The sequence below is a fragment of the Mya arenaria genome, chromosome 16 (assembly GCF_026914265.1).
Source record: "Mya arenaria isolate MELC-2E11 chromosome 16, ASM2691426v1".
In the NCBI taxonomy this organism is placed as follows: domain Eukaryota; kingdom Metazoa; phylum Mollusca; class Bivalvia; order Myida; family Myidae; genus Mya; species Mya arenaria.
The window spans coordinates 5,964,985-5,980,537 of NC_069137.1; the positions used below are offsets into that span (position 1 = coordinate 5,964,985).

General features: G+C 36.3%; 1 protein-coding gene across 2 annotated transcripts in view; it reads right to left on the reverse strand.

Moving 5' to 3' along the window:
* LOC128221142 (cartilage intermediate layer protein 1-like) overlaps positions 1–6,733 on the reverse strand; it is an 8,332-nt gene extending 1,599 nt beyond the window's left edge. The window contains exons 1-8 of one of the 2 annotated variants that reach the window (XM_052929598.1): positions 6,605–6,733; positions 5,731–6,264; positions 5,292–5,471; positions 4,926–5,102; positions 3,453–3,770; positions 2,621–2,729; positions 2,146–2,297; positions 1–1,233 (exon numbers count right to left, since the gene is read on the reverse strand). The exon at positions 1–1,233 is cut by the window's left edge and continues 494 nt beyond it. In XM_052929598.1, coding sequence (XP_052785558.1) covers positions 1–1,233; positions 2,146–2,297; positions 2,621–2,729; positions 3,453–3,770; positions 4,926–5,102; positions 5,292–5,471; positions 5,731–6,264; positions 6,605–6,680 — 2,779 coding nt within the window. In that variant the 5' untranslated portion in view covers positions 6,681–6,733. Of the gene's footprint in view, positions 1,234–2,145; positions 2,298–2,620; positions 2,730–3,452; positions 3,771–4,925; positions 5,103–5,291; positions 5,472–5,730; positions 6,277–6,604 lie in introns of both variants that reach the window. The other variant, XM_052929597.1, reaches the window with a different exon arrangement.
* Between the last annotated feature and the right edge of the window lie 8,820 nt (positions 6,734–15,553).

Below are 15,553 nucleotides of genomic sequence, written 5' to 3' on the forward strand. Positions count from 1 at the left end.
CATCCCCTCCGTCGTAAGCCTCTTTTAATGACAAATCTGTATAGACTGAAACCGATACAAAACAAGCCCCCGCTCTTGGTTCTCGAATAACTGTTGTTTCATATATTGGCACACTATGATCACAATTTGTATATCCAATAATCTTGCGTTCAACTCTTTCATTAAATTGAGACAGACGCGGTATATCGCGAGGGTGATAGTCAACAACATACGTTCCAGCTCCCAACAGTTTTCTTCCTCCGATATTTGTAATTTCCTTTCGCATTTTTGCAATTTCAACCCAAGTACCCTTATTACTATCATATGTCCACAATGCCAATAACGGATCACCGTTTTCGTCTACCGGCACATCAAATAAGGAAGCGTCGAGTGAAAACTTAAGTGGTTTATTAACTGAGAGGTCTGTTCCATTTTCGTCTGTCATGCCAAGCTGGAACATTCCAAATGTCTTCAGGGGAACCTTACTGCCATCAGGAGCTTCACTTTCAAATTCACCATTAGCCGCTTCAATGTCGTTTCGTTTTCGTGGATCAACAAAGTGTAATGCTGCCTGAACTTTTCCTTTGAACGGTTTCCCATCAGGGGTGACAATGGAATTTGGCTGGATTGCCAGTTTTGCTGCAGGAGGCAAGTCAGCACTTCCTCCAAGATGTATCTCAGTACCGTTGTCTGCATGAAATGGAAGAGGAGTTGGTTTCGGTGGAACGACAATTGTGGCAAATGTAGTAGATCCTTCCTTAATTTGTATTATTTTTGTAACATCAGCAAACTTTTTAAAAGTCTCATCATGAAATGTTGCGACTATTCGACGTATGCCTTTCGAAAGTTCGAACTTAAAAAAGCCGGCCATTGACGTTTGAGCAAATATTTTCCCATTGATGATGATTTCACCGAGTTGCAGTGGAACCTCTATGCCATCTATTCTTCCAAACGCCCTTCCAGTAACAACCGACTTAAAAAAGCATTGTTTACACTCGCATGAGGTTATGGTTGTCGTTATGTAACTGAATCCTTCACATAAGATTCGTACTTGTTGAACATCCTTAGCAGAACAACAATGATGTGGCCAGTAATCGCTACAGGAGCCATTATCGTGCAATGTAGATGTCATGCAGTTAACACTTCCACACGTCCTGACATCAACAACAGTAGCATTGTTACTTTCGGCGACGCATCCGGTAGGTAAAGTTTCAAGTTTGGAAAGAGGCATGCCGCAAGTATCGGATGCGTTGGCTAGAAAATATGTTATGATATGTAGATCGTTAACATGGAACTTACTATGTCGATAGATTCAAGAACAAAGTGATTTGTGTATTCATATTAAATAACGTTGAATCACTTAGCCTCATTAGTACACATGTGTATATAGTAACTTTCTACTTGATATAATGAGAAAACTTTGTGTGAATTCATACTCATGAAATATAATTTGATGAAAGTCAAACCGCTACGTTACAACAGTCAAGACGATTTCTTGTATTAAATTATGAGCCGTACTACATTTCCGACCTAGCTTTCACAAACTGTAGTTAATCAACTGATTTTTTTTGTTGAAAATGATTATTGTGTTAGAGCTATTTTCCTATTAAATTGAAATTGATATACTTCTGGTATTTTATCTTTACATAGTGTTGAATAATAAACAACTTTAAACAATACTGTTGGCGCTATGTGCATTATTGGTGAATCTGTTAGTGTAACGATCATTTTTCAACGACCACGTGGTGAAATTCAAGATTTCGCCATTACTTAGAATATGTTCTGATTGAAAGTACATGAATCGTAAAACTCTTCTTTCGGAACGAAGGATCGGTTAGACGATATATGCGTGTGCTTTATGTCTTTTACGAGCTTGTTTGCGTTTATTGATGTACAGAGAGTTTGCTTTCAGAAACGTGTTTGGGAAATATCGTTTTAATAAAAGGATAATCATTGTTACAAAGCTGTCTATATTTATTATAAGAATTTAGGTATTTCTTTTTCGGATTCACGAAAAATATCTGTTTTTTTATGTTTACAACGCTATACCATATATTTAGAAGAAATAAAGACATATATGCTTGATTTTAAGAAAGTTTTCAGTTATAATTCGCTATACAATTGTATGTTAGCCATTCATATAATAGGCGATATAAACTACGCTACCTGTTATAGTAACATCGATGTTATGAGACTGCGAAATTCCAGCGTCAGTCTCTGTACTGCATTTATATTTCCCCGAGTCTTCTATCTTTGCATCTTCAATAGCAAGTGTTCCATTCATTCCAACGTTGCCAAGTTCCATTTCGTCTTTGTACCTAGTAATTGCAGATGAACACTTTCGACAATGGCAATACTCAAATCTAGTTCAAGTAAGTTTTTCAATAATAAAGCTACAAATCCCTTATCTGACTGTAGAGTTAATGATTCAGATATCTTCATTCGCTTTGTCTGCAGCAGACAAAATATTGATGTGTATATTGCAAGAACTGTTGATATCAATATTGCACCTTGCTCGGATCAGCACGATTATCTAATGTAATACGATTTAAGATGTTTGAAGTTACAAGTAAAATCTTGTATTGAAACAGAACCTATGAACACACTAAAAACAGACCCATCCGTACATGTACGTATTTACCATTTGTAATTAGAAGGCGAGGGTTTCCCATTCGCTTTGCAACATAAAACCAGGTTTTGTCCAGCCATCCTTATTTTTGCCTCAGGAAGCACATTAAACACTGGTGGAACTGTTAGGAATTTTAATTACTTGTAGTTATTGGTGTAATGTCAGTTATTAATCACAGAAGAAGAACATGGCAACGGTAACATTCTTTCGAAAGCAAATTGCCATCAATTGTTCCCAAATAAGTGGTTTACGTCAAATTTTATTATAAATAAAGCAAATATACAAGCCGTAATAACTTGATGTATAATATACATTTAGTCTTTTAGTCACATTTTCTACATATTGGTAATTAGAAAGCCAATACATTTTAAATGTTAAATTTGTGTATTTGGTCAATACGTAGCAACATTAAACAGTACAGTTAATCAGATGACTACCGTATTTGGGGTTTTGTTAATTAGGATACGTACACACATATTCAGAGTGTATCCGTCTGTAAGTATAAATGTACCGTAAAAAATAATAAGTTTATCATTCAAATCTAAACATAAAGTAGCCATTTATGCTTTTCCGATTTTCAACTGCAAACTAATTACTCATCTTTTTCAAATATTGACACCATTTAATAACAAACATTAAATTATATCGTAGGTACTAAATTTATTCTAAATTAAATTTCTGCTCTAATGTCCAATGCAAATTGATATAAATTCAATGATAGCCAAATCAATTATTGAGGTAGTTTCTCTGTATGCCACCAAAAAGCTCAAGGGGATATCAACCGACATGATAATTGCCCCCCCCCCCTTAATAAACACTAACTTTATTACACTAATTATGTTACCGTAAACTTCAAGCCTGAAATTAGGAAGCGTCCAGTGCGTAGCGTTGACTTCTATTGGGGTAATATGGGCATCAGCGCAATGTTCGGCTGTTATGAACACCCTCTCGTTCATCAAGCACACACCGCTTATTTCAAACAAACCAAACTCATCCGTTGTCGCGAGCGGGCTGTACATACTAGATTCTAAATAAATACCAGCATTTTTCACGGTTTCGTTATTGTCATTCAAGGCCTGGCCATAGAGTGTCAAGCTTGAACACTCGCAAAGTTTGCAGTCTTGCGATCTATGTGCTCCAGCCGGACACGTTGCATTGCAATCTGAAAGAAATTAATACAATAATGGGTTTCCGATAATCAGTTTATAAACAAGAAATGCTTACATTTTTGTTTTTTTATTGTGACGTTAGTCGTTGACCTTTAAGTTAGTCCGGACGCCTGAGGCAACCTGCTCTTTCAAATGGATTAAGTGGAGCAGTTCGTCGGGTTACCCGATTTTTGTGTGCGGAGAACGAAATAAAAAAGAATAAATATGAAATATTTACTTGGTTATTCCTTGGTAATTCAAAGTAAAATTTACTTTTCATTTGTTTCAATCAGCAAACAGACGTACAATAAGGATCAAACTTTAAGCCATTGCGTTTTAAAAAGTACTTTAAATTACTGAAAACGCCAAAGAGCAATGCCGTAAACGGCTTTTTTGCCCCCCCCCCCCCCCCCCCTACGACTACTTATGTACATGTAGACGTTCATTTGACCGTAAGTCAATCCCGATGCATTATTGTAATCCCGCCATAACAAAAAGCGCTGCGCTATCATTCAGTGACGTAATCTGAAATGACGCGACGATGACATATCGACGAATGTGCATGTTGTTACCTTTTTTTCATAAAAATGCTAAATATTACCTAGTTTTGTCGAACGGTACTTTCACAGTTGAAAAGCGTAATAAATTAGTGAAAGCAAGAAACGATATGTTTAATTAAAAACCGCTTAGTTATAAGAACATTACTGAAACATTAGCATGGCTATCAGTTTGTTTTCCTCATCACGAATCTTCTATGAGTGTTACTGTATGCTCCATAAAAATAATGACAAAAATATGCATTAAAATTGATAAAGTATAATTTACCAGTTTCTGTCTTTGTTTTTTATATTACGATTTTATTTGGAATTTTGATATCATCTATCTAACGACATTGTACTATCATTACATATTTGATATGAAATGTCAAAATGAAATTTAAACATAACAAAACAAAGGCATCAGATGTTAAATCATACCTCATTATTACAAAGACATATGACAGTGGCTTACGGGTGCATTAAATACAATGTAATAACATGATTGCATTGTTTGTTTCTCTTGAAAACGTGGCCTACTAAATGCCTAGAGTGGCCATTAGTTGTTTTACCAAGGTAACCCTGCTCGCTTCCGTTAGAAAAGGGTTTATGTGTGCATAAGATAAAGTGTACCTGGACATTTGTAGTCAGCACATAATCTCGTTTGCGTCGAGTTTCCGGTACAGACTTTACCGCCGTTAGCAGGCGCTGGCTGCGTACATGTGCGAGTTCTCTGCTGGGACCCTGTCCCACATGTCTTTGAACATGAGCCCCAATCACCCCAGAAAGCCCATTTACCCTCTACCGGCTCTGTAAAGAAACAAATCGCAAAATCATTATTACATCATTTGTAACGATTGGAGGTGAAATCATTTTTCATTGATAATTTCATTTTCGGCTGAACTAATTCTCTATATAAGTGCATACATAGTCACTGCCAAATTAAAACCATATACAGTTCAAACAAAACGTTAACATTTTAAAAATGTACCGTCTTACCTGTGCAGTCAGTTAGAAAGCATTCTTTATGTTCCGACATTTCCCCGTCACAGTCTTGGTCTAATGGATCATCCTTATGGCACTGACGTGTTCGAAAGGTGAAACCATGTCCACATGTTCTGCTGCAGCCCGTCCATGACTCCCATTGTGTTAGACGACCGCAGCCAGTACTGCCGACGTCTGTGAAATATATTCAATGGTAAAAGTTTCCATCCATTACCACACATACTGAATACACAAATACACATTGAAGGGACGATAACTGAACATGGAAATATATCTGCAATGCAAGTGTATATAACAAATATGCACGAAACCTCATCATGTTATAAAAACCATGTACAAACAATTCAGAAATGTATCTATTAATCTGGTAGAGAAATTAAAACGTGTATTTTTATTTTAGTAGAATCAGGTGTCTATAATATTAAACTCTTACCAGATAATAATAGTTCGCTAACTTTGGTTGAAACGCTTTGCAGTTCATTCCAATTAGACGCATCAACAACTCTCGATTCATTTTTAGTAAGATCTACAAAGCTGTCTCGTGCATTTTGGCCCGCCATGTTAATGACAAAAACTTGAACTTTTTTCCGTTCAATTGCCTTCACGGTTTCTTCATTAAGAGTTGCATTTGCAAACCCAGAGTGCGAAAGGATTAATAGGGTATTTGAGACGCAAATTCTGTCTCCATTCGTAGTCTTAAAAGCTTCATATATCGTGGTGTTTATTGCTTTTTCGAGTGGGCCATTTCCAGTACTATACCACATATACAGAATGGCTTGTTTCATATCACGAATATTCGAGTACATGTCGAGAGTAAACTGGCTATATGTATTTTGGCCAAACGTGAACAGACCAATGCGAACATTAGGATCAAATAACCTCTCTGTGACCGCTGATGCAAATCTCTTCTCTTCATCAAAATTGTGCGATCGTCCATTATCAGTTGAATCCAAAAGAAGAACAACATCTACAGAAATTGCTAAAACGTGAAATAAATTAGGATAGTGTAAAAGTAATACAAATTGGTTAATCCAATGTGGTGACAAAGAAATGCGAATATATGCTTTGAAACTATACGTAATTATTTATATAATTAAATTTAAGCATTCTACAATGGCACAGCAACGTTACAATGATTAAATGTATAATGTTTTAAGTGACTTTGACAATATGTAACCTGCATATTATTTCAACGATATTTCAGGTTGAACCTTTATCGAAAAACTAAACATATAATGAATATGCAGGTAACATTGATTGCATTGATATCATTGTTACCAATATCCTAGTGCAATTAAGTGTCTCACCTTTTTGTCCCAACACATCATTCCCAAACAAAATGAAAACAGCACATAGACAAATAGTGAGGTGAAACGTTCCCATTTTGCACAATAAATGTGTCGCGGTATCGTTTACATTTCGTTTATATCTTAAAAGAAACGCAATCAAAGTAGCTACTGATAACAAATTGTACGATCCCGGCAACCCGTTGATGTTAAATAAAAAAACTACTTTTTAAAATATTAGCGAACTATATTTCTGTCAGATAGTGTGTATAAGATATGACTTTCATTTGGTAATTTATAAACATTTTAATTCCAATTTCACAGGAAAGTACACAATTTATTTGATGCACTTATACCAATATTTCACTTTATCTCAGATCATTAATAACCATTTGTGATACAAGGAACTGAATTGAATAAACTAGTTTACCCAATTTTATTAATCATCAAGAATCCACAAAACATTGTCCGGGGCATTTTGGCACAAATACATACTTATGTTGTCGAAACAATTTTCTGAAAAATGCAAATGTTTCTATCCCAAATCTGATTAAACCTTTTCCATATTTTTTCATCGCCTTATTACCCAAAAAAATGATGATCATGACGTATCTTAAACTCCCGAAAAAGAGTGTTCCTTTAAACCAAATATATTATAAACTTTTGAAACATTTTAATTCGATAAATAATTCATTAATTGTCTATATTGTATATGTACATGTCGGTCTACTACTGTGAAACAGGATGAGATATAAAGCAGCTGTGTACATGCGGCGTTTATTAATTTTAATTTTCCCATCTGTGCAGCTGATAAAATGGTTCATTGCATGTTTGCTATATTTGGATAGGGAATTTGAATTTTATCAAAGGATGTCCATCAATATTTGCTTTAAATGATAAAGTGCTTCAGGTTAGAAACAATATTTCGAACTGTTTGTACGATAAGATAAAGCCTCTTAAACCCTCAAAAGTTTCTCCTATCGCGCACTGTTTTTAGAACATATTGTATCAGCATCAAAGAAAACTTCAAATTCGAACACTATGACATTGCCTTCAACAGAACATGGCGCAAACAAACATACTACATTCAATTAATGTTAAAACTAATATGTGTTTACTTGTCAATCATAAAGGCTTGTGTGATTGTTGTAAAAACGTACCCAGTTTAGAGATATGGCATTATTAGAATAGCGAATGCATCGGTTTGGTTCTCACAATTTCAGTTATCACGTGTGATTATGTTAGTTCTATGAAGTATCTATGCATGCATTTACACGTACTAATCTCATGTTGGTCATAATACATGTCTAGAGACAATGTGACCAGTTTATTAACGAACATATATAGAAATACCATGCGCGCAAGACAATCAGTTGAATAGTAGATAAATCCTTCAAATGAAAATAATGAAGATTGCATCAGACAAAGTGAAATAAATGAACAAGATGATATAATCATAACAAACACGGAATTTAAACTTTGATATAATTGCCCTTCCATAGAAAATTGGCCATTCTCATTTATATTTAAAATTGAAAAACAATATGTACAATATGCTTCAAATGACATGTAGTTTAACATAAGTATTGCTATTGTGTTACTAATCTTTGATATTGTTATGTCAACAATAAAAAAATCATTCAAAGTTGTAACTTGTTCGTTACCACTTCAGATTAAATGATACAGTCTGTGCATCGAAAGATTACGCCAGAGAGATAATATTCAATGCAATATTTGCAATTGTATAATATATCTTTGAAATAATGATCCTGAGCTGTTGATTCATGATTATCGATGACCTTTGTGTTGTTTCTTGTATGTTTCTTCGGCGTGAATAATTTGATATCCCTGCCCGAGAGCCATTGATTCCTAATGCCCAGAATCATTGTGGCATGTGTGGCTTGATATCAGGTCCCCTGTGTTGTTGATTCCTTACCATCGATGCAAGTTGCATTGTCTCTTGTATGTTTTGATATCCGGTCCCCTGTGCTGTTAATGTCTGACCATCGGTGCCAGTTGCATTTTTGTGATTTGAGTTGAGACGTTTGGCCCAGTTGTATTGTGGCTTTTATGCATTGATATCCGGTTACTTGTACAGTTGTTTCGAGCTAGTCGGTTCCAGTTGTATTTTGGATTGTATGTTCCGAAATCTTGTCACCAGTGCCGTTGATTCGTGTCACCCGGCGCCAGTTCGAATGGGGATTGTATGATTTGATATCCGGTGACATGTACTGAAGGTTCTTTGTCATCGGTGCCAGTTATTATGGGTTATATGCTTTAACATCTGGTAACTTATTTAGTTTACTTATGACTGTCAGTGCAGGTTATATAGCGGCTTGTATGCTTTTATTTTCAGTAAGCCTTTTAGTTGTGACCATTGGTGCCATTTGTTTTGTTGCTTACATGCTTTGTAATCTGCTCTCCATGGCCTTTGAATTTACTGCAAGTTCTTGTGTGACCTGTATGGACCAATACCTTGTCATATGTGTTGTTTGCTGTTGATTCGTGACAATCGGTGCCAGTTGTACTGTTGCTTATATGCTTTGATATTTGGCCCCAATTCTTGACCACCCGTGCAAATTGTATTGTATGTTGTTTGCTTTAATATCCGGTCTTCTGTGCAGTTGATTTCTGACCATATGTGCAAGTTGTATCGTTGCCTGTATGCTAAATATGATATCTTAGCCGTTGATTCGTGCTTTTCGTTTCCAGTTGTATCTCGGCTTGTAGGTTTTCATATATAGTCAACAGTGCTCTTGCTTTGTGTAAATTGGTTCTAGTTGTATTGTGATTTGTTTGATATCTGTTAACATATGTAGTGGATTAATATATGTATCGATGACAGTTGTTTTGTTGCTGGTATGCTCTGACATCTGGTCCCATGTGACGTTGATTTCTGACATCGTAGCCATGTGTATTGTGGTTTATATGCTTTTGAATCCGATCCCCTGTGTCGTTGATTTTTCACCGTCTGTGCATGTTGGTTTGTTGCCCGTATGTTCCGATATCTGGCCATATGTGCCATTGATTCGTGACAAAGGGTGCTGAAGGAAGTCTTGTATGCATTGAAATCAGATCATCTGAGCAGTTAATTCATCACCATTGGTGCCAGTTGTATTCTGGTTGATATCCGGTTCTTTGTGCCGTTGATTCGTGGAGCTCTGTGCAAGTTGCATTGTGGCTTTTGTGGTTTATATCCAGTCCCCTATGCCATTGATTCGTGACAACCGGTTCCGTTTGTATTGTGGCTTGCATGTTCCGATATTTGGTGACCTGTGCGGTTGATTCGAGCGAATCGTTGCCAGCCGTAGTGTGCTCTGCATGCTTTGATATCTGCTGACCTGTGCCGTTTGATCGTGGCAATCAGTACCTGTTGTAATTTGCTTGTTTGCTTTCACACCCGGTGACCTGTGTCGTTGATACCTGACCATCGGTGAAACTTGTATTTTTGCTGGTATGCTTTGATAGCTTGTCCCCTGTTAATCGTTACCGTCGGTGCCATTTGTATTGTGGCTTGTATGCTTTGATTTCCGGTCCGTTGTTGGTTTGATTCATGATTATTTGTGCCAGATGTAATGAGGCTTATATGTTTTATATCCTGGCCACTGTGTTGATTTGTTACCTTATGTGCATGTTGTTTTGTGCCCTGTATGTTCTGATATCTTATCACAAGTGCCGTTGATTCATGTTAATTGGTTCCAGTTGTATTTTGGCTTGTATGCTTTGATATCTGGTCCCTTGTGCTGTTGAATCGTTACCATCGATGAAAGATCTAATGATGTCCGTTTGCCTTTGATATAAGTTTAAGGGCATGCATGCCTTATTGTATTTTGATATTTTAAACGTATATAAAATGTATTGTGGCTCGTATGTTATGCTATCCAATCCCCTGTGCCCATAATTTGTGACTATCTTGGTCATTTATATTGTGACTTGTTAGCTTTGATATTCGGTTCCCTGTGTCTTTGATTCGTGACTATCTTGGTCAATTGTATTGTAATTTGTTTGCTTTGATATCTGGTCCCTTGTGCCTATGATTCGTGACTATCTTGGCCATTTGTATTGTGATTTGTATGCTTTGATATCTGGTCCCCTGTGCCTATGATTCGCGACTATTTTGGTCATTTATATTGTGATTTGTATGTTATGCTATCCAGCCCCCTGTGCCCATAATTCGTGACTATCTTGGTTTTTATATTGTGATTTGTATCCTTTGATATCTGGTCCCCAGTGCCCATGATTCGTGACTATCTTGGTCATTTGTATTGTGACGTATATGCTTTTATACCTGGTCCCCTTTGCCTTTGATTCGTAACAATTTTGGTCATTTGTATTGAAAGTTGTATACTTGATATCTGATCACCTGTGCTATTGATTCGTGGACATTGTCGCAAGTATTTTTTTACGCTTTGATAACTGGCTCCAGGTGGTATAAATTTGTTCCTCTCAGTGTCAGGTTTATAATGACTTTGATATGATACTTGATTTGCTGTTGAATACTGAGTATCGATGTCATTGGAGTACATTTTGTAATTCTTGTTGTTAAACATCATTTCCTTGCTATGTTTTGTAACATATTTGTGGATATTGATGAGGAATATTCTTATGGCTGGCTCGAAAAGAATAGTGCTACTTGTTAGCAGTTCTACTTCCGTTCGATGTTTTGGATTTAATATTTGAAATATAATTACGTAAAATGTTGTAAACTATGTTTATGATATCTTTATGAAGTTTTTTCTCGCGAGACGGTGACATATATTTTTGTATCACATTAATTTGATATATTGAATGATATATTTTGTAATGAATCAAAATGTACTTAAATTTAAGTCTTCGGTAAAATGAAGATAGCAACTTGTATACTCAGCTTAAAGTAGAGGCCCGTTGATTTCATAAATGCTGTTTTATTTTCTGTTAGATTGTAATCAATTATTCACTTCCTTTTAGAGGCCGCATATGCTGAGTATAGTAATTTTGCACAAATATTAATAGTGTAAGATGAGGTAATGCTAGCACTAAACTATTGTTTATACTTGGAACCTAGTATCCGAACATATAAAGACTTGAAACTTGCCATTTTGGCTTAAAGATAAACTTTTTATTTAAAACATATTTATCTTCTTTTCAGTTTCTCAATATGTACTTGCAAAACTTCCTTGTATTTAAACGCAATTGGCTTTATCAGTAAAGCCGTATACTACACATAAACAAGCAGCCCACTTGAAATAGCATTTTATCATTTTAGTCGTACTTTGGCCTAACCTCAAGTACACATAGATATAACCAATTGAGATTGCAATCAAGGAGACAAAAGCATTCATTAAATGAAACAGCATGACTCATTGAAAAAATTATAATCCATGTTTGCATGCACCTGCGATAGCTCGGATCCCAACTTTACGAAAACGATAAAGGAATGTTTAAATATTGCTATTTTTTGGAATGAGAATAATTCATGTGTATGTTATACAATAGCTGTATTTTTTTTTCCTAATACAATAGAAATATAACTCGACATTCTCGCTGTTGCATTATCTATTCTAACGCAAGATACGTTAGTTTTGAATCGGTGTCAATGCTATCATTTGCAACCAATCACAATGCTCCATAATTTTGTTCAGTGGCTGACAATATTTCGTTGAGAGATATTTGTTCTGCATTGACTTGCAACAGAATATAACTAGCTTTAACATATCAAAGATATCTTACTGATTGATTTTATTCAACAGAAGAGGGTGCATGTGTACCATATTCGACCTTCCGCTTCTCCTTCTTATGACAATTGATATAAGAAAATTCGGTTATTTAGTTTAATAGTTGACATTCTAAAGATAAACTTATAATGTACACTGTACTATCGAATAGTGAAATACTTTCACTGGGACAAGACACGAATACAATAACCTGATTAAAGGCACAAGGCAAGGTCCTAAACCACAATAATTAAGATTTATAAATGATGCTATGGTAAGACGCTTTACTTTTGACATGATTCACGTTGGGTTCGGTGTATATACTCGTACATATCGAGTCCGCGGGTGCTAGACCTCTGGTTGTGAAAGATGCATGTCTACTCACCGAACGAGTATGATATTCGAATAGGCAAACAACTAGTTGTCTATATAGATCAGAAATGCTCTTTGTTTAGTGATTATCCTCACGTTTCATTGAATGCCATGTTCCTGAATATTTAGATGTAAATTGGTGGCGTGAGTAAAAAAAGCTATGCATCTATAATCTGACAGGTGTTACCACTTATCGATTATAGCGACGCGAGAGAATTTCTTAGACAACACTCGTACAAGCATGACACTGAGTCATAAAAAGGTCAGTATGGAGATACATAACGGCCTGCTGTTTTTCACTGTTGAATACGGAAAAGTGAATTGATAGATATAATAAACAAACATATAAATAGCACATCAAACATAAAAACAACACATACCGTTAACACACTCATCAAAATCGATTTACTGATAAATGATTCAATTACCACCTTGGAACGGTCAGTGAAGAACAGTACATTAAAGCTTTATTTTGTCAGTTTATTAATGCCAGGTGGAAACAAAATTGAGTTTCCAAAACACACACTAAAATAATCGAAAAGTGTGCAATGATTATAATTTTGGACACAAACATCCAACAATGATAAATGTACTGTACCGTACGACAGCATCGATTAATCATTACAAATAATTGATGAGAAAACATATGCTTATTATAGATCTAAACTAAACTGTTTTAAATTTCGAACAAGGGAGATAACTCGATTTATATACATCATTCAACAAAGCTCTTCGTAATGTCCGTTCGTAATGTGTCGTTTTTTTGTATAAGACAGCTGATTTATATTCTTAGCAAAATCAATTGGAGCAGACCAAAATCAACAGTTGAGTTGAAGTAGTATATGTATTGTGAAAATAATTATTAACGGTAACTGTAGTATATGTTTTGTTATCATATATGTCCTTTTCTCCCTTACTACATATTTAAAAACAAAAAAAATACTGATGACAATACTGATTTTATTTCCTGTTTATATCCCTGATTATCATGCAGTACTGTCTTTCGAGGCCAGGATCATTATTCATTTTAGGTGGGGAAAGTCAACAGTAGAGTAATTACTAGTTAACTCTTTCCAACAGTGGTTTGGTGTAATGTTTACCAAATGAACGTGCTTTTCTAGTTTAAGTGGATGCGTATACTTTTCGAACTGCATTAAAGAGAAAAATGAATGCTAATCATAAACAACTGCAAATACAACGCGTTTCATTTTCCCGAACTTTTTTATGCTTCTATGTTTTGCTACACGACCATGGTGGTGATACGATAAACGAGTATTACAGCCCTTTTCTAGGTGCTAGTATTGCTTTTTTATGAATTTGTATCCGGCTCCTTATACCGTTGAATTTCGACCCTTGATGCGAGGTTTACTGCAGTAAAATGCCCTTGGTTGGTGGTCTTTAATATCAATTGAACTATTGTGGTTTACATGCATTGATATCAAGACCCTCGTGCATTTGGTGGTTGGTCCTCGATGCCAGTTGGAGTCTGTTTACCGCTTCCAGCTGTCGTTGGTACGTGGATCTCGATGGCAGTTGGAGTCTGTTTACCGCTTCCAGCTGTCGTTGGTACGTGGATCTCGATGGCAGTTGGAGTCTGTTTACCGCTTCCAGCTGTCGTTGGTACGTGGATCTTGATGGCAGTTGGAGTCTGTTTACCGCTTCCAGCTGTCGTTGGTTCGTGGATCTCGATGACAGTTGTATTATGATTCAGTACGCATTGATAACCAGCCCATGCTGCCGTCAGTACTTTGCCAAGGTGCAAAGTGTATTGTGATTTCTATGCAGTGGAATCCAAACCCCGTTGCTGATGAATCATAACCCTCGATGCCAGTAGTATTGCGGACTGTACACCTTAGATATCCGGGGTCTGTTGCCGTTGATCCTTGACCGTCAATGACCAGGCATAGTTTTGTATGTATGCTTTATTATCCAACCCAAAAAGTTGTTTTGGCTATCCATGTCAATTTATGAATACCAGGCCGATGTTACAGTAAATATGTGTCGAATGGTGCATGTTATAGTGTCGCTTTTGTGACTGGCTTTCAGGCCATGTTGCCAATGTACCATTGCCGTCGGTGCTTGTTCCGTTGGAGTTTGTATGCATTTAATATCAAGTGTCATTTGCCGTTCATTCGTTACCAACTGTTCCTGTTGTACTGTAGCTCGTATCCTTTGATATCCAGTGCCTTGTGCCGTTTAATCCAGACCATTGTTTTCAGTTGAACTGTGGCTCGTATCCTTGGATATTCAGTGCCTTGTGCCGTTAAATCTAGACCATTGCGGTCAGTTGTATTGTGGCTCGTGTCCTTTGATATCCAGTGTCCTTTGCCGTTTAATCAAGACCATTGCTGTCAGTTGTATTTTGGTTCATATCTTTGGATATCCAGTGCCTTGTGCCGTTTATTCTATACCTTTGTAATCATTTATACTGTGGTTCGTATACTTGGATATCCAGTGCCTTGTGCCGTTTATTGTAGACCTTTGTCATCATTTATACTGTGGTTCGTATACTTGGATATCCAGTGCCTTGTGCTGTTTATTCTAGAGCATTGTTGTAAGTTTGAATGTGGCTCGTATCCTCGGATATCCATTGCCTTGTGCCGTTTATTCCAGAACATCGTTGTCAGTTTGAATGTGACTCGTATCCTTGAATATCCAGTTCCTTGTGTCGTTTATTCTAGACCATCGTTTTTAGTTTGAATGTCGCTCGTATCCTTGGATATCCAGTGCCTTGTGTCCTTTATTCTAGAACATCGTTTTTAGTTTGAATGTCGCTCGTATCCTTGGATATCCAGTGCCTTGTGCCGTTCATTCTAGACCATCGGTGTCAGTTGTACAGTGGCTCGTATCCTTGGATTTTCAGTGCCTTTTGCAGTTTATTCCAGAACATCGTTGTCAGTTTGAA